Source organism: Malus domestica, chromosome 06 (genome assembly GCF_042453785.1).
Source record: "Malus domestica chromosome 06, GDT2T_hap1".
Lineage (NCBI taxonomy): Eukaryota > Viridiplantae > Streptophyta > Magnoliopsida > Rosales > Rosaceae > Malus > Malus domestica.
Window position 1 is genome coordinate 4,683,810 of NC_091666.1, and position 18,591 is coordinate 4,702,400.

The 18,591-nt window shown below is 45.6% G+C and overlaps 1 protein-coding gene across 1 annotated transcript; it reads right to left on the reverse strand.

Annotated features, from left to right (window-relative positions):
- Window positions 1-15,964: 15,964 nt before the first annotated feature.
- LOC103436903 (protein TORNADO 2) lies at window positions 15,965-18,014 on the reverse strand. Its single transcript, XM_008375357.4, has 2 exons — window positions 17,250-18,014; window positions 15,965-16,425 (listed from the first exon to the last, which is right to left on the reverse strand). The coding sequence occupies exons 1-2, from the start codon at window positions 17,745-17,747 to the stop codon at window positions 16,114-16,116; spliced, it is 810 nt and encodes a 269-aa protein (XP_008373579.3). The 5' UTR covers window positions 17,748-18,014; the 3' UTR covers window positions 15,965-16,113.
- Between the last annotated feature and the right edge of the window lie 577 nt (window positions 18,015-18,591).

Consider the following 18,591-nt stretch of genomic DNA (forward strand, 5'->3'; position numbering starts at 1 on the left):
AGTGTTCACCCGAGTATTCAACAAGTGTCTTACATTTTATTGAAAAAAAATAAAATGCAAAATGAAAGTTATTGATTTTTTGTCCAAGCGAGAGTCGCGACCTAGGCGGGCTTAGATGGGCGGGCACCTAAGCGGGATTAGGCGTACTTTCTTAATTTTCAAACTCTAAGGACTAATCAGGATGGTGACCAGTCACCTAATGCCTTCGCAACGGTAAGTAGAGATTTTTAGAACAATGGCTGCAACACCAATTATTTAGATTCTTAACGAGAAATGTAAGAAGTTTTGGGAAAATATTGTTGAAGCTTATGCAAATCCAATTGGAAGCTACAAAAGTTATAAAAAAGCAGGGTGTGAGTGTGAGAGTAGTTTGGATAAGTTAAGTGGGTGTACAAAAATAATTATGTATTTAAGAAAAAGATGAGGAGTGATTTCGGTAAGTAAGGTTCTAAAAGACGCTAGGCTCTAGTCGGGCGTCGGACTGGGTTCTAGCGCCTAGGCATCTAGGCGGGGCTTAGGCGGGTGGCTAGGCGGACTAGGCGGATTTAAGTAAATTTATTATATTTCATGTAAATAAGTGTTTGTTTATACTTAAAATATATATAATTTCATCATAAACTACAAAATAGAGTGATATTGTTTGGGCCCAAAATAATAGTTTCGGCCGAAGGAAGGATCATCCTCGGCCCGGGAGGCTGCGCGGCGAGAGGGCCATGGATCGTTCAACTCGTGGGCTTCCAAGCCTAGGTCGGGTAGATCATAACGCAAGTCAAGTCCTAGTACAATAAGGAGTCTCGGCGGGATCAGTAACCTAGAAAGCGAATCCGGCTCAGTTAAGGACTAGGTTCACAATCCTAGTGAAGATAGGACTGGTCGAGGTGGTGTTGATCCGAAGAGGAAGACCTAGTCCGAGTAGGATTTTAACTCGGATTCAAGATACAGCGCTATAAATAGGGGAAGCTGTGCGTCAGAGAAGGCCCCCTGCAAATCAATACAAAATTGCCCTGCGTAAATTCTCACAACTTGTGATTTTTCTTTTTCCTTTTTCGCTGACACATCTTCCGTTGGCATCAACAGCACTGTGGAAGCAACCGGTGATATCTTAAGTCGGCATAGATAGCTCTGTCACCGTAGAATCAGTCGGTCTCGCAGTATCTTCCGTTGGCATCAACAGCACTGCAGCGAGAACGATTGATTACCTATCCAAGTCTTGGTCGAGAAGGATTTCTGAATCCTTGTTGGTCGAGGTCATCTCATCAGCCTTCTCGGCGAAGTGAGGTGTCACAAGTGATTACATTCGGCACGTTGAAAGCCGAATTTGATATTGAACTTCGTAAAAATAGTAACCTTGTCTTCAGGTTCGAGAGCCCAAGAGGCCGAGACGTGTTCCTTTCTCGGCCGCAATTGCAAGACGCAGAGGTCAGCCGCGCACCCAACGCAACATCAACAAATTTACTCCTCTGCTAGACTCGGCCGACGAGTTGGCACGCCCCGCAATCACCGAAGGACGTAGTTAGCTTATAGATTACTCGGCCTACGCGCCACGTAGGCTTTGTAGATTCTAGGGTCAACATTTTGGCACGCCCAGTGGGACCCAGTGCTAGACTACGAAGTTCATGCCAATTGAAACACGATCGGTAAAAAAGAAAACAACTATGGGAAAGTCGACAGTCGATTTGCCGAATCAGAGCATAGGACAAAGTGTGCCACAGGCGCAGAATCCCCTTAGCGCTGTGACACCTGAGTCCACGAGCGCGACTCGCCGAGAGAGAGAAGTTAATCTCGGCGGTCAACTACGCGGTCTAGAAATCCCTAACAAAAACACTTGCGTTCTCAATGAAGGGATAGTAGAGGAGTGCGATGAGGATGGTGGTGAAGGATCTGATCCGCCAACAAGGTAGTTTCTTCGAAAGCGACTAGACGAGCAGTCTCGGTCAGTCGAGCAGACGTTTAGTCGAGGCATTGACAAGCTGCATGACGTGATACTCAGTTCCAATGAGCAACAAACCAGATTGTTCGAAATGCTGGTTAGTAAAGTCAGTGACAGCAGGCCTTTCGATCTTCTCCAGCACTTACCACCAGGAAACAATCCGTTACCAATTGTACCGGCCGAGCCTATTCCTGTTCGGTTCAAACAAATTGACTTGGAAAAAGGAGGAGGGTCGAATAGTAGGTCAGACGGAACCGACCAGAGGGTCGAAGCAACACCTGTTGACATGACCGAAGTTCAGCGGATGATCGACTCAGCCATGAAGAAAGGGCCGAAGTTTCCTAAGTTTATCCATCCGTACCCGGCCTACGTGGAAACGTTCGGATACTCAAAGGGTTTCAAGATCCCAGATTTTAGCCTTTTTGCCGGTGAATCGTCTCTGTCTTCGTTGGAACACGTGGCTCGTTTCACCGCGCAATGCGCGGATGTTAATAGTGATTTCCATAAGTTACGGCTGTTCAACTTCTCATTGACCGGTTCAGCATTAGCTTGGTATATCAATCTCCCTCCTAATTCCGTCCAAAACTGGGAGGAATTGGTTGAGAAATTCCACGAGCAGTTTTATCGGCCAGGGATGGAGATGTCAGTTTCCTCATTAGCAAGGATGGCTCAAGCATCTGATGAGTCACCAATGGATTATCTTACCAGGTTCAAATCAGCCAGGAATTGGTGCCGAGTACCTTTACCCGAAGTCGAATTTGTCAGGCTTGCTTTGAACGGCCTCGACGTCGAATACAAAAAGAAATTCTTGGGGGCAAACTTTCGGGATATGTACGAATTAGCCCAGCATGTCGAGCAGTATGATTACTTGCTCCGCGAGGAAAAGATTTCGAAAGTTCTAACTCGGGGGACGATTTACAAGAATCCTACTGTCAATTATGCATCAACCGAGGATGAATGCGTTAGTGTGGATGCAGCTGAGATAATGATAGATAAGCCATACGTCTGCAAGGCACTGACTCAAGTTGATTCTAAGGAAGTCAAAACCCGCTCGGCTACTGAAGGAGCACAGAAACCGTCAAAAGTTTATACTTTTGATATTACAAAAGCCGATGCAATTTTTGATCAACTATTATCAGCAAGGATCATCAAACTTCGACCTGGGCATAACATTCCCAAGGCCGAAGAGCTTAAAAGGAAGATATATTGCAAATACCACAATTCAAGCAAACACACGACAAACAATTGTGTCGTGTTTCGAGACAACGTCCAAAGCTGGATTGATAATGGCAAACTGAAATTTCCAGAGAAGAAGATGAATGTTGATACTGACCCATTCCCCACGGCAACAGTAAATATGGTTGATGCATGCCTACCTAAAGACAAAGGGAAAGGGAAGGCCGAAGATGTTGCGACGCAACGCTTTCGGAATCAGAATTCTCGGCCACGTTTCATGGCCGATTTTCGTTCAAACAAACCGCCTACAGCTTTAACGGGACCCGCTATTGTCAAACCTATGATAGATTATACCACCGATGAAGACAGTGGGGTAGCAGTTTTATGCAGCAAATGTAGAGCCAAGGTCGGCAGTGAGCCAGAGGAGAAACCCTTTTTGCTTGTAACCGAACGACCTATGGACGCAACCCGGCAAAAGGTAGCCAACGTAGGCCAACATCAAGGGGTTTTTGATAGGCTCAGTCCTAAAGTACGGATGGAAGAGACACCCCCGGTCAGGCGGCGCCTCGATTTTGATGCTTCATTCTATGACGATGATTACTATAAACGCAATTCTAGCAGTTCAGAATCATCGCGGAGCCAAAAAACCTTCAAACCTCCCAGCCTAGAGATCAACGTTGGTATACATATCATTCTTCGAAAGGCGTCTACACCGCGTTGTCCAAATCCCAGAAACGCCGGCATCAAAGGATAGATTGCATGGCCCGCCGACGGGCAGCCTAAGAAATTTCGGTCCCTAAATGGCGGCCGAAGGACACAATTGCTACTGATGATGAATGACCACCTCCAGCCATTATGACAGAGTTGGCTCAAGGGAAACGGCTGGTCGACCAAGATGTCGAAACCACGTTTGAAGAGGCCGATAAACGGATCATCTTCGACCAGGGGAGATGAAGGCGCGCCTTGAACATTTCAGGCAAGAGGCCGAAAGAAAATTAGCCCCGCCGGCTATACAAGGACCTTTGATCAAGATCTGACGGAATTTGCACCCCCCGTTCCTTGGGGAGGCTTTGGAGTACATGCGAGAATTCCATAAGAAACATTCGGCCAATGATCTGTATGGCTTGCCAAAGGCATGCCAGGACACCATTGATCTAGTCCTGACTTGTCCTGATGCCGAGCGAATCATCCAGAAAACCTCAGACCCAGGATTGAAAGCAAGGTTCCAGCACATACGAGAAGCTCGTGTCCTTGGATTTGAAGTCGACCCATACACTGATATTGATGCAGCTGACCTTCCTTTCTCAATGAAGGACCTTCAGTATTTACGATATCACTTCGAAGTATTCTCGACTATTTCGCTCTTCGGCCTTACGACCGATGAAATAGCACATGTTGCACGTCTGGATGCTTATCTTGACACTAGGGATACCCGGCTACACTACCAGGAGCAGGTCCTGACCTCGAGCACACTGTCGATCTCAACCTCACATGAGGTAGGTACGCAGAACCAACAAGTTGCCGAAGCAGCACCACAGGATCAAACCATCGAAGAAGGAACAGAAGAGTCTCGTTGTCCAACCTTGACGGCAACAGAGTCCGCGGTTGCCGACCAGATAAGAGATGAGGCTAGTGAGGAGGGTCCTAACCTGATGGGCCCGTCAGTCCTGGATAACATGGAAATCAGTATGGTCCATGTGTTACCCGCTGATTTTCAATCAAGCACGACCCAACCGAATTTCCTCGATGGTGACGTAGTCGCCGAAGAAGTCGGCCATGTTGATTTTGTATATGTTGCTAAAGTTGAGTCAACGACAAAAGATGATAGTCTAAAGGCGGCTTTGGCCGAATTGTTTCCTCGTTCATCATCGGCCAAACTTCACCATTTAAAGCCTTTGTATGTGACAGCCCATATCGATGGGTATCCAGTTTCTAAAGTTTTCGTCGACTGTGGAGCTACAATCAATATTATGCCTCTGAACATCATGAAGGCCTTACGTCGCTCGAATGACGAACTTATTCCGTCAGGGATCACAATGAGTAGTTTCGTCGGTGACAAATCCCAAACCAAAGGTGTACTTCCGTTAACTATGAATGTTGCCGATCGCACTCACATGACTGCCTTTTTCGTGGTTGATTCCAAAACCGAGTATAATGCACTGCTCGGTCGAGACTGGATTCATCAAACCAGCTGTATTCCTTCATCATTGTATCAAGTGCTTGTCTTTTGGGACGGCAACTCGGTCACTGTTCACCCGGCCGATAGCCAGCCCTTCGAAGCTAACATGATCCAAGCACGGTATTATGATGACCACGTCGGCTACATTACATTGCAAGGCTTCAATGAAGAAGGACGGCCGACTCGGATTTCGGTTCAGAAAGCTATCGAGGTTGGCGCCGAGACTGTCCAGCAGGATTCGGCAAGACTCGGATTAGCCAATTTCCTCCCCGAAGCTGATGTTTGACATCGATCGGGAAACACGTAGGGCCGCGATTTCATCTACTATGGAACGCCTGCTGGCCCATTGGTATACTATATCTAAACAACCAAATTCGGGCGTTAACCTCGTCGAGTTCCTTGCCGAAGGAGATAATGGTCCTATCTTATCTCTTGATAAAATTCAAGCCGCCCCGGCCAAGCTCGAAGATCATCGGCCCCAAGTTAAGGACCCCTTGGAAGAGATTAATGTTGGGACAGCCGATGACCCACGACCTTTGTTTGTTAGTGCGTTACTTCCCCAACAAATGAAGGACGAGTTTCGTGCCTTGCTTACGGAGTTCAAAGATTGTTTTGCTTGGAGCTATCATGAAATGCCCGGCTTAGAGCGTACTCTGGTCGAGCATGAATTACATATTAAGCCCGGATGTAAACCTTTCCGTCAGCCACCTCGTCGATTCTCGACCGAAGTGCAACTCGGCATCAAGGACGAATTGGTTCGGCTTTTGAAAGCCGGGTTCATTCGGACAGCTCGATATGTTGAATGGTTGGCAAATATCGTGCCTGTTTTAAAGAAAAATAGTGCACTACGCATCTGTATCGATTTCAGAAATCTGAATCTGGCAACTCCCAAAGATGAGTATCCAATGCCGATTTCAGACCTGTTAATCGATGCTGCGGCAAATCATGCAATCTTATCCTTTATGGATGGACACGCCGGGTACAACCAAATATTCATTGCCGAAGCCGATGTGCACAAAACTGCTTTCCGTTGCCCGGGGGCACTCGGCACTTACGAATGGGTTGTTATGCCATTCAGCCTCAAGAATGCCGGCGCCACATACCAGCGGGCGATGAATACCATCTTCCATGATTTAATTGGAACCATCGTCGAAGTTTACATCGACGATGTTGTCATCAAATCTAAACGCCGACAGACACATCTGGACGATCTCCGACAGGCTTTCCTCCGCATGCGTCGGCACAACCTCAAGATGAATCCTGCCAAGTGTGCCTTCGGCGTATCGGCCGGGAATTTTCTTGGTTTCCTCGTGCATCACCATGGGATTGAAGTCGATGAGAATAAGGCACGCGCAATCATCAATGCCCCGCCCCCAACGACGAAGAAACAACTCCAGTCCTTACTCGGACAGATCAATTTCCTCCGCCGATTTATTGCCAACTTCGCAGGTAAAATGAAAGCGTTTTCCACGCTTTTGAAACTCAAGGACTCAAATAAATTTGTGTGGAACGACGAGCATCAGGCGGCGTTTACGTAAATCATCAGGCGGTGTTTACGTAAATCAAAGTCTCCCTCACGAATCCACCTGTCCTGGTTCCTCCTCGGCGTGGTAAGCCTCTTAAGCTCTATATCTCGACGGCCGAAGAGTTCATCGGCTGCCTCCTTGTGCAAGATAACGATGTCGGACGGGAGCATGCTATTTTTTATCTCAGCCGCAATCTCAGTCAACCGGAGATCAATTATCCAGCCGTTGAGAAGCTGTGCCTGGCCGTATTTTTCGCCGCTTCCAAGCTTCGGCATTATATGCTCCCATCGGTCACCCAAGTCATTGCTCAGACCGACGTCGTCCGCTACATGCTCACCCGACCAATCGTAAAGGGCCACATTGGGAAATGGACAATGGCACTGTCCGAATTTAGCTTGGAGTACGTAGCCCAGAAAGCTGTCAAGGGCCAGGCACTGGCTGATTTCCTTGCTCAACACCCCTCCCCATACGGTTTTGGGGGCAACGACGTTGAAATCGGCATGGTCCATACGCGCGACAACCACTGGACAATGTACTTTGACGGCTCCAGTACGTCATCTTCGGCGAGCATGGGAATTGTCGTTCAATCCCCGAACCACGATCGCTGGTTATTTTCGCTTAAGTTGGATTTCGAATGCACCAACAATCAGGCCGAATACGAAGCCCTAATCGTCGGCCTTGGAATCCTTCATGACCTGCGGGCGACCCGCGCCCTCGTCTTCGGCGACTCCGAACTTGTGATTAACCAACTCAATGGTTCTTTTCGTTGCATGAGTTGTACCCTGGCACCTTACAACATGGTCGCCAGCTATTTGGCCGAATCCTTCGACGGTATTACATTTAAACATGTTTCCCGGTGTCACAATACCGACGCCGACGAATTGGCTCAAATTGCCTCCGGCGCACAACTCCTGGGGGGCAAGCTAGGCCGAGATATACCGGTGTTACGACAGTTATATCCGGCCTTGGTTAACCAGCAAATCCTCCCACGCGACGACGTGATACGCACCAGGGTTATGTCCTTACCTTCGTTGTTGGATCGGCAGGACTCTGTAGAGATTTGCACGACCGAGGTAATACCAGATGATTAGAGAACACCCATTATGCAGTACCTTGATAATCCTAATGGAAAACATAGTTGCAGGACACGAGTCCACGCCACGAACTATGTCACGTACCAGAACGAGTTATACCGAAAAGGCGATGATGGTTTGTTACTGCTATGCCTCGGCCCCCAAGAGAGTGCTCGGGCGATTAAAGAAGTCCATGAAGGGGTATGCGGAGCTCATCAATCCAGACGGAAAATGCGATGGTTACTTCGACGACACGACTATTTTTGGCCGAGAATACTAAAGGATTGTATCGAGTTTGCACGAGGATGCGTACAGTGCCAAATCCACGGGCCTATACAAAGGGTCCCGGCCGAATCACTGCATTCGGTCACTAAGCCATGGCCGTTTAGAGGATGGGCTATGGACGTAATCGGCAAAATCACGCCATCTTCTGGAGCTGCTAAGCATGCATGGATAATAGTCGCAACTGATTACTTTACTAAGTGGGTCGAAGCAAAATCATATGCCGAGTTAACATCTAAGGAAGTTTGCGACTTCGTGGAGGAACACATTGTGATCCGATTTGGCGTACCGGAAACGATCATAACCGATAATGGAACAATCTTCACAGCCGAAAGGTTTAAGGAGCACACGGCAAATTTGAAAATTCAACTGGAACAGTCCACACCGTATTATCCACAGGCAAATGGGCAGGCCGAGGCAAGTAATAAAGTGTTGATCGGCATCCTCAAAAAAATAATAAAAGAAAGGCCTGGCATGTGGCATTTGAAGTTAAACGAGGCATTATGGGCATACCGAACGTCGCCCCGATCGGTTACTGCAACAACCTCATACGCATTAACATACGGACACGATGCAATGTTGCGAGTCGAGTTAAGTATAAATTCGTTTCGATTGATTGAACAAAGTAGTTTGTTTAGCGCCGAATATAATCAGTCCATGAGACAAGAATTAGAAGATTTGGAAGAAGGGTGACTTAACGCTTATAACTTACTGGTGGCACAAAAACGGATTGCCGAGCGAGCATATAATCAAAAGGTGCGACGGAAAACATTCGGCGAAGGTGAATTGGTTTGGCAAACGGTGTTACCCATAGGACTAAAAGATCCTAGGTTCGGCAAGTGGTCGCCAAATTGGGAAGAACCGTTCGTCATACATAAAGTATACGGAAAAGGGGCGTATCATCTTAAAGACCAGACCGGTTTGGTTCACAGATTACCAATCAACGGGAAGTTTTTGAAAAAATACTACCCGGTCATGTGGGAAATGAGGGAATAGAAAACCATTTCATTAAGATTGATAAGTATATACAAAATAAGCAAGTCGGTCGGTTTACATTCAAGTACATTCAAGGGGAAGGAGGTAGAAGAGTGCTGAGCAGGGCCTTCAACTCCAACCACCGCACCTCGCCCATGATGACCTCGGCTTGCCGATTCTTCTTGTCCAGCTTCAACCGCTCGACCCGTTTTGTGGTCACCGCATACTCGGTCAGGCAATCTTTTACGCCCGATTCGAAGTCCTTAGCAAGATCGGAGGCAATGGCCGACCTACGTTTCACTAGTTCCACCATTTGACGGTCAAGCTCGACCAATGCTTCTCCTTTTACCTTTAGGGTGTCGATTTTCGGGCGGAGAGTGTCTTGGACAGCCGTGGCAGCTTGCAGGTCTTGTTCGGCCTTTAGAGCGGTCTGGAAGATACTAAATGTCTCCCGAACCCGCTCCAAGGCCGACGATGCCCGAACGATAGCATCTCCGCTCAGACGACCGTCAGCTCCGAGGTCGTTCAGACATGCGTCAAGCAGATCAAGACCATTACGCTCGAGCACTTGCGACGTTAAAAGCGACAAGACTTCTCGCAACTGAGACAGAGCGGTTGAATCGGCAGCTTCAGTCGTGGGGGTCGAAGGACCAGACCCGGTAATTGTGCTGGAAATGAGGGATTTGAATTCGACCTCCCACGAAGCCTGCACATACAAATTAGGTTAAGCTCAAAAGAAGTCATGACAAGGATAGCAAGAAAGTTGCATTTTTTTTAACCTGCCGAGATGAGACCTCGGCCATGTCTCCAGGATCGTTGCTCGAACCCAAAGAACTCAATGGCCGAGCCCAGTGTCTTAGATTGCTTCTCAGTTCACGCGGCCGATGGAGGTTATCTACGTTCGATGGCCACTGAGGCGGCCAAGAAATATAGATAACGCCATTCGGTGTGTAGAATTTTCGGTGAAAAGAGTGTACAGGCACCTGACATTTAGTATTTTCCTCGTTTAGAATTCTAAAGCAGAAAAACAATCAAGGAAAGACGATAGAGGGTACTTACGAAGGCTGAAGTAACCTCATGCGGATGAATGTGGAAGCCCTGGTCTTGAGGATGAACGGGCGTTTCCGCTGTTGCCTCGGGTTCCTCGGCCGGTCGTTTGCCACGGTCGGCCGCGGAAGGGCCGACTGGGACAGTCGCTTCGGACGCAGGATGGACATCCTGGTCCTGTGGAGGAGCAGGCGTTTCGGTCGCCGCTACTGGTTCCTCGACCGGTCGTTTACCACGGTCAGCCGTGGAAGGGCCGATTGAAACAGCCACCTTAGACCCAGGAAGAGGGTGACGGCGGGGATGAGGGCGACTCACCACTGGAACTTCGTCACTCCTTTCGCTCTCTTCCAGAACGACGACCGAAGGCTTTGGAGGTGCGGGAGAAGTCTTCTCGGTCGCAGGGACTGCCCTTTCTAGGGCAGACGTAGCCCCAATCGATGGAGCTACGACTGCTGCACCAACCTCAGAAACAGGCCGTACTTGGACTGTTTTTGCGGTTGGAGTTGGTTGTTTCTCGACCTGGCCGACGGTGAGAGAAGGGGAAAAACTGGGAGTCGTTGCCTCCGGAGTCTGACTGGAAATGACGTGGATCTCCCGTGCTCCTTTCTTCGCCAACTTTTTGACCCGCTTGGCAGGCCGAGGGAGCTCGATGGTCGGCTCGGCCTCTTGACGAGACCGTTTGCTCGGCAAGACAGGCCCAGCGGTTTTAGCCTTCTTCGAGGTGACCGATTTTTTCTCAGCTGCAGCTGCAGCGACCACTTCCACATTTTTCAAGGACCGGCTACCTGAGGAAGCAAAAGCAAGTCAGCAAAGCAGATCAGTAGTTCAAAATTGAAAGAAAAAGGTAGAAATAAACCATTACCTTGGGTTTGGGGGGCAGAAGCCTTTTTAGGTCGACCACCGAAGAGTTTGGCGAGAACAGTTTCGACCGGGGCACCAAAGAACTGTTGGGTATATTCTTCCCACCAGGCACCGAAGGTATCAGTGCAAAGAGTTTCTGGAGTGGCCGGTCGAATGCGGAATTTCTGGCACCGCTATTGGAACTCCCTCTTTGCGTCGCTGCATTCCTTCTCTGAAGAACCAGTTTCGCGTCCACGGCTCAGGACGGACCGAGAGGAGAGAAGGGGGACCGGGCAACCTTGGAGGTAGCCAAGCTGCCGAGCGAGGAAGTTTGGGTGATACACTTCCCAACTCGCTCGGCGGCCCTCACAGCCGAGAGGAAGGTCGCGGGCAAGCACGAAAGACCCCCAGGATTGACGAAGGTCAGCCTCTTCGTCCGCGCCCCATGCTGATGTTGGAAGTCTAATCGACGAAGGGTATTCTCGACGACGACAGATCAAGAATTCGTCATCAGAAAGGTCGTCGAGAGCGAAAAAGTATCTGAACACTTCTTCAACTTGGTGGGGGGGGATTGGCCGAAGAGCCAGTTGGGGGCCGAGCGCTTCCTCGGGCGAAAAATCGGCCATCGTTGGCCGAAGAGGGGCAAAATAGACCTGCAACCAGAGCTGGAAGACCCTGAGGGGCCCATTCTGCTGCGGATCGACCTTGTCGAGAGTGACTTCGGCCAAGCAGCGTAAGAGATGTGCGAGTATGGCCGGGCTGAGGGCCAAAGTGTGACCACTAGCTAAGGCTTCGGCCACTGGCATATTCTCGACCAGACATTTGTTAGATTTGGTACAACAAATAAATTTGTTGTACTAATAAAAGAGGAAAGCCTCGTGCTCCCATTCTCGCAGAGCCTCATCTCCTCGGCCGGCAAAATGGAGGTAGAGGGTGTTGTAGTTGAAAAAGTTCTTGTGAAGCTTGTGGACCTCTTCCTTCGAGGGTGTTTGGCCATCACCGCTCAGCGTCTCAAGGGCCCGCTTGTCGAAGAGCACATTCAAATTTAGGTTCGACGGGTGCCCAGGGAGGGCAGCATCGACTGGAATTCCAGTTGGGGAAGTCCCCAAGATGGCAGTGAGGTCGAGGATGGTGGGGCCAATGGGGCCGAGAGGGAGAACCATGGTGTTAGTAGCCGAACACCAGAAACATGAGGCCGCCAGGAGAAGCTCCTTGTCCAGGATGATATCCATAGACGAAAGGCGAATGGCATCATAAATGCCTAGGGCTTTCCATTGCTCGCCGAAAAGCCTCTCCATTCGTACAACCCAGGCTGCCCAGGCTGCGGTGGTCGAGGGCCAGGAGCCCTGAGGCCTCGCCACCTCCCACTTCAACCATTCAAATCCTTGCAGCAAGGATGACAAGCAGTGCTTCTGGAGAAGCCCGGTGATGGTTGGTGGCACCGCCGCCTTAAAGAGAGGACCCAAGATTTGGTGAGAGGTACTCATGTCACTCTCAAATCGGATAGTCTTGATTGAACTCCGATCGATGATTTTCTGGCATTGGTTGCACTCCTTAGAAAGCTTGGAGATAAAGGAGGCCATGGTGAATGGTTTAACAAGAAGAGAATTTCCTGGGTTTAAAGATTGAGGAACGAAGACTTGGGGAGAAGAAATATGTGCTGGAGAACAAGGGCAAGAAATTTCGGAGTGATTTTGGAAGCGTAAAGTATGAATGAGGGATTTCAGTATTTATAGGATTTTGGCAGGAAGGGCAATCGTTGGAAATTCAAAACAGAGGGCAAAATCGACCGAAGGAATTGCTGATCATGATGAACATTTGGGAAATGCAGTTGAGAAGACCGAAGGTCTCAGGTTTTGGGGGCGCACGATTGCGTGTGACGGCGAAATTAATGGCGGAAGACGTTTCGACGCCTGCACGATGACAAGTGACTCACGGATTGAGGTAGTGGCTCGCGGATTGAGGTAGTGGTTAAGTTCAGCCATAAGATCATGATGGCAGGACGGTTCAGGCAGCCGCACGCCTTAGACGTCATTATTGGGGATTGGCCGTGTTGGAGGACGCCACGTGGCGAGTTTAGTTAGCGGGATCAAGATCGTGCAATCATGTTCAATAAACGCGCCTTGGAACTCGGGCACTAGGGTTCTGAGTGGTAGATTCGCTTCTTCAAGGCCGAAACTCGGCCGAAGAATTCAGGCCGAGGACCTCAGAAGCGAGGGGGCAATGTTTGGGCCCAAAATAATAGTTTGGGCCGAAGGAAGGATCATCCTCGGCCCGAGAGGCCGCGCGGCGAGAGGGCCATGGATCGTTCAACTCGTGGGCTTCCAAGCCTAGGTCGGGTAGATCATAACGCAAGTCAAGTCCTAGTACAATAAGGAGTCTCGGCGGGATCAGTAACCCAGAAAACGAATCCGGCTCAGTTAAGGACTAGGTTCACAATCCTAGTGAAGATAGGACTGGTCGAGGTGGTGTTGATCCGAAGAGGAAGACCTAGTCCGAGTAGGATTTTAACTCGGATTCAAGATACAGCGCTATAAATAGGGGAAGCTGTGCGTCAGAGAAGGCCCCCTGCAAATCAATACAAAATTGCCCTGCGCAAATTCTCACAACTTGTGATTTTTCTTTTTCCTTTTTCGCTGACACATCTTCCGTTGGCATCAACAGCACTGTGGAAGCAACCGGTGATATCTTAAGTCGGCATAGATAGCTCTGTCACCGTAGAATCAATCAGTCTCGCAGTATCTTCCGTTGGCATCAACAGCACTGCAGTGAGAACGATTGATTACCATCCAAGTCTCGGTCGAGAAGGATTTCTGAATCCTTGTTGGTTGAGGTCATCTCATCAGCCTTCTCGGCGAAGTGAGGTGTCACAAGTGATTACATTCGGCACGTTGAAAGCCGAATTTGATATTGAACTTCGTAAAAATAGTAACCTTGTCTTCAGGTTCGAGAGCCCAAGAGGCCGAGACGTGTTCCTTTCTCGGCCGCAATCGCAAGACGCAGAGGTCAGCCGTGCACCCAACGCAACATCAACAAATTTACTCCTCGGCCAGACTCGGCCGACGAGTTGGCACGCCCCGCAATCACCGAAGGACGTAGTTAGCTTATAGATTACTCGGCCTGCGCGCCACGTAGGCTTTGTAGATTCTAGGGTCAACAGATATATATATATATATATATATATATATATATATTATGAAGTATTGGAATATAATGAAAGCATATGGGGAACAAGCATATAATGTGTGTTCATTTAAGTATTCAACAAGTCTCTTACAATTTATTGAAAAAAATAAAATGCAAAATAAGAGTTATCTATTTTCTATCTAAGTAAGTCTCAACCTAGGCGGGTCTGGGCAGGTTAGACAGGTGCCTAGGAGGTATAGGCAGGCGCCTCAGCATGTCTAGGCGTCATTTCTTAATTTTCAAATGTCTAGGCATTAATCGGGACGGTGACCAGCCGCCTAGCACCTAGGCGACGCTAGGCAAGGATTTTTAGAACAATGTTGGTAAGTACTGTGCATTCAACAAATTATGAGGAGTAAATAAAACAACTTGATGTGTGCTCTGTTTTCTCAATGTTTATACCAAATTATTAGAGTTTTTATGACAAATGGTCCTTTATGTTTTATATATTCATCAGTTTGTTACTCAATGTTTCAAATTCATCAATATCGTTCATTATCTGTCGCTCTACTCATTAATGTTGTCTCTAACAGAGTTAGATACCAAGAACAATATTGATCTGTAGCGCAATAGATAAGGGACTACAAATGAATTTACAAAACATAAAGGACAAATGAATTTAAGAACCCCGACATTATTTTACAACATTATGTACCAGCTTTCTCATACGTAGAGCCCACTAACAAAGTACGGCTCTGCTGAAGATGTGGTGCACAACATAGCACAATCATGCACTCTCTTTTCATACGTAAATGTCTTTTTAGCAGCTATGGCCTACAGTTGCACAAATTCTTACATGCATAGTTGATTTTTACATAAAAAGCATCCCAATTTCAAAAGTAATAACCTGCTTTCGGTTCCCTCCGCAAATCATGCACGTACACCTTTGTCAACATTACACAAAAATCGAAGTTGGGCAGCTCATATAAATTAAAATTAGGCTTATTTCTAGTTCCATCTTTAAAACTTGATTTTTTTTTTTTAAATTCATTTTATTTATATAACTCAAAAGTTATCAATTTACTATTTAAAACTTAAAATTCGATACATTATTTATAGAATTAGATTTTGATCTCATTTTGTCCTTTAAAACTCAAAAGTCGTCATTTTACATTATAAAATTTAAAATTCGCTCCACATTGCCTTAATTCTGTTAATTCCGTTGTGTTGGCTTGATTTGAGTGCACCAAGCTAATCAATTTCTTTTTTTTTTTATTTCTGCAACTCAAGCACAACAACCCAAAAAAAAATCAATTCTTAATTTCTTCTTTTAAACTTAATATTTTTTTATTGATGAATGCTAATGGATAGTGGATATTTATAATCCAATTCATTGGTTCATGTGACATAGGCTTATTCGGTGGTGGGTCCCATATATAGGTTTCAAGGGTGACTTTTTAGTTTAGGGAGAAGAGAAGGGACTTGGATTGTCTACCCTCCCATTTCGGTGCCCTCCCGTGCCCTCCTGTTTTGTGTGGTCACGGTTAAGCCACGTCAACATTTTATATATATTTTTTTATAAAAATAATAAAACAAAAAGAAATAGTAATATAAAATGTTGACGTGGCTTAACCGTGACCACACAAACAGGAAGGCACGAGGAGGGCACCGAAATAGGAGGGTAGACAATCCAAGTCCGAAGAGAAGATCTACAAGTCAAAGTAAAATGAATTTTAAATTTTAGATAATAAAATTGTGACTTTTGAGTTAGAATGAGTAAAGTGTGATCAAAATCGAATTTCATGAAGCATAACTAAAAGCAACCTTAAAATTAACCAATATGATAAGACCACACCACCTAGTAATGTTCATGTCACGAGATAAATAAAATTAATTAAACAAGCTAGAGAAAGAAAAGGACTGAATTATTCATCCTAATTAATATAGATTATATGATAATTAGGTATAGCCTTGCTTGTATTTGCGGAAAAGGTCTTCGGTTTTGGCATTCCGAAAGGCACAGCAGCCTATCAAATAAACGGCAACGAGAGCAATGAGAGTGATGAGCAATATAATGTCGGCTCTTCTCCATTCTTTCTTGAGATTAGCAAGTAATCCAGCTTTGCAGGAATCGCAGTTGAAGCAAAGTTGGGTCTGGTCGTTGTTCCAATTCAGGCAGTCCATGTCGGCTGCGTTGTTGATGGGACTTATCCAGTACGTTGGATTCACGAACGTGTAACCACATTGTGTGGGTGGCTTACAGCATCCTGACTGTAAAGATAACAAATTAAATTAAACGAAAGAAGAAGCATCGCCACGAGGAATAAAGCATAAAGATGTATGAGGAGTTGCACTAACACAAGGAATAAAGCATAAAGATGCATGACGATGAGGTTAGAACATCTCTAACAATCTTGATTAATTTACAGTTTAAAACAAATTGATTTTTTTTAAACGATAATATTAGTGGGTTAAATTGTTAAGTATTAGGAGGAGAAGGATCGGTGGAGATCGAATCTGCACCAAGTATATATATATATTATTGTTTTCCGCCATTTAATAAAAAACCATCTCCAAAACATATTGAACTGAAGTACTTAACAGTTAAGTTTTTGGATCAAACAGAAATGAAAATAATCATCGTTAATTAATTTGAAGACCTGGAAATTATAGTGGGAATTGGAAAAGAAAAAGAATTTTCAACTTTACAGAAATCCAATATTGGGCCTATCAAATGTGAATAGGACTCGAAAGAAAAAGAAAATTAGCGGGATTAGTTTTCTAGCTTGCCACAATAAATTGTACAATAAATTACAAAAAATAGCTAACAAAGAAAGTATGTTCAAGATCTTATAGTATTCTCTCATTTAACCGATCTTATATATATACACCTACGAGATTAAAACTATTTTTCTAAAATCTCTATTTTTATAAATAAAAAGCCCAATTCCTTAAGCACTCCAAACACGTAATTGTTTCATTAGAAATTATATTCAAGCTGACTTTACATCGGATCCATATGAAGAAAAACAAGTGAAAAAGAATAAAAATTTAAATTAATTGATGTTGGAAGAAAATGATACAAAATTGTTTACCTGTGAGGGGGTAATGTGAGCGTTAAAAAAATCTTGAGCCATGCTGTAACTCTGATTCAACTCAGCGCACATATTTGTAGAACTAAGACAAGTTCTTATGCGTTCCCACTTAAAAGGGCTTCGAACTCTACGGCGAAGCCAACCGGAGTAATCATCAAGATGATATTCTAGGTAAGACCGGCTCGGTTCAAGGTGGCCGGAGCCTCTAATAGTGACCATGTAGATGAAAACCACCAAAGCAGCAAGCAAGATTATAAGAACCAGCATGGCAATGAGGTAACAGATAAGGAGCCATGGGATCCTCCAAAACGCTCCCACAAAGCCGGCGATGGCCACAACGAGGAACAAGATGCCTAAAATTATGACAGGCCATTGTAAAAGTTTTACACAAGAATTGTCTGGCTCTGTTGCGAGCCAAATTCCTGTACCAATGATTGGGATTGAGAGGAGCATCGCAACGAAGTTGATGGCTCCGATGACATTGTTGCTAAGTGCCATTTCGGTCTCTAGATCGATATGTTCCTCTTCTGTTTAAAAAGAAAAAATCAAAGGGTAGGGAAAAGAAATTAAGGTAGGAGTAGCAAAAGCCAGAAGGGCCAAATTCTTTTATTATACAAGGGAGTATGGGAGAGGAAAATCAAGCGCAGAACCTCGAGTTCAGATTTAACCTTTAAACCCTATTGGCATCAAAACCAACACTTTTTGTTCCTTCCCTTGGATCCATGTAAAGATAGTAAAGCAAGTGGGAATGATTTCTTTTAAAGCGGGTTTTGATGTTATTCACACACCTATTTTTATTTCTCACACTTTTATAAATTTTAACCTCGAGTTCAGATTTAACCTTTAAACCCTATTGGCATCAAAACCAACACTTTTTGTTCCTTCCCTTGGATCCATGTAAAGATAGTAAAGCAAGTGGGAATGATTTCTTTTAAAGCGGGTTTTGATGTTATTCACACACCTATTTTTATTTCTCACACTTTTATAAATTTTTTGTTATTGATATTCTTCAATACATTCAATACGACTACTAAAATTAAAAGAAATATATGTAAAAAGTAACAATTGATGTGTAGATAGCATTACCTATTAAGTTTTATCAAAGAAAAAGAATACCTTGAACAGGATGAAGGAATTAAATAAAAAAGACGAGTTGCAAACAACTAATGCATAATCGTGGAAAGATTTAGAAGGAAGCAGTTATCTCTGTAGAATAATGCTTTTGGCGGCTGCATTCACATGAATCGGGCTTTGCCCTAGAAATTTTGCATTGCACAAGGAAAACAATTTGTATGGGTTTACTGTCATCGTGGGTTCCCATGCATTCCAATAAATTAATGAT

What these genes read in the sequence shown, in the direction of transcription:
- LOC103436903 (XM_008375357.4), bottom strand. Translation starts at nt 17,747, where the DNA reads ATGGCACTTAGCAACAATGTCATCGGAGCCATCAACTTCGTTGCGATG. An exon ending in CTCACATTACCCCCTCACAG is followed by an intron (nt 16,426 to 17,249) that starts GTAAACAATTTT and finishes TTATCTTTACAG; the next exon opens with TCAGGATGCTGTAAGCCACC.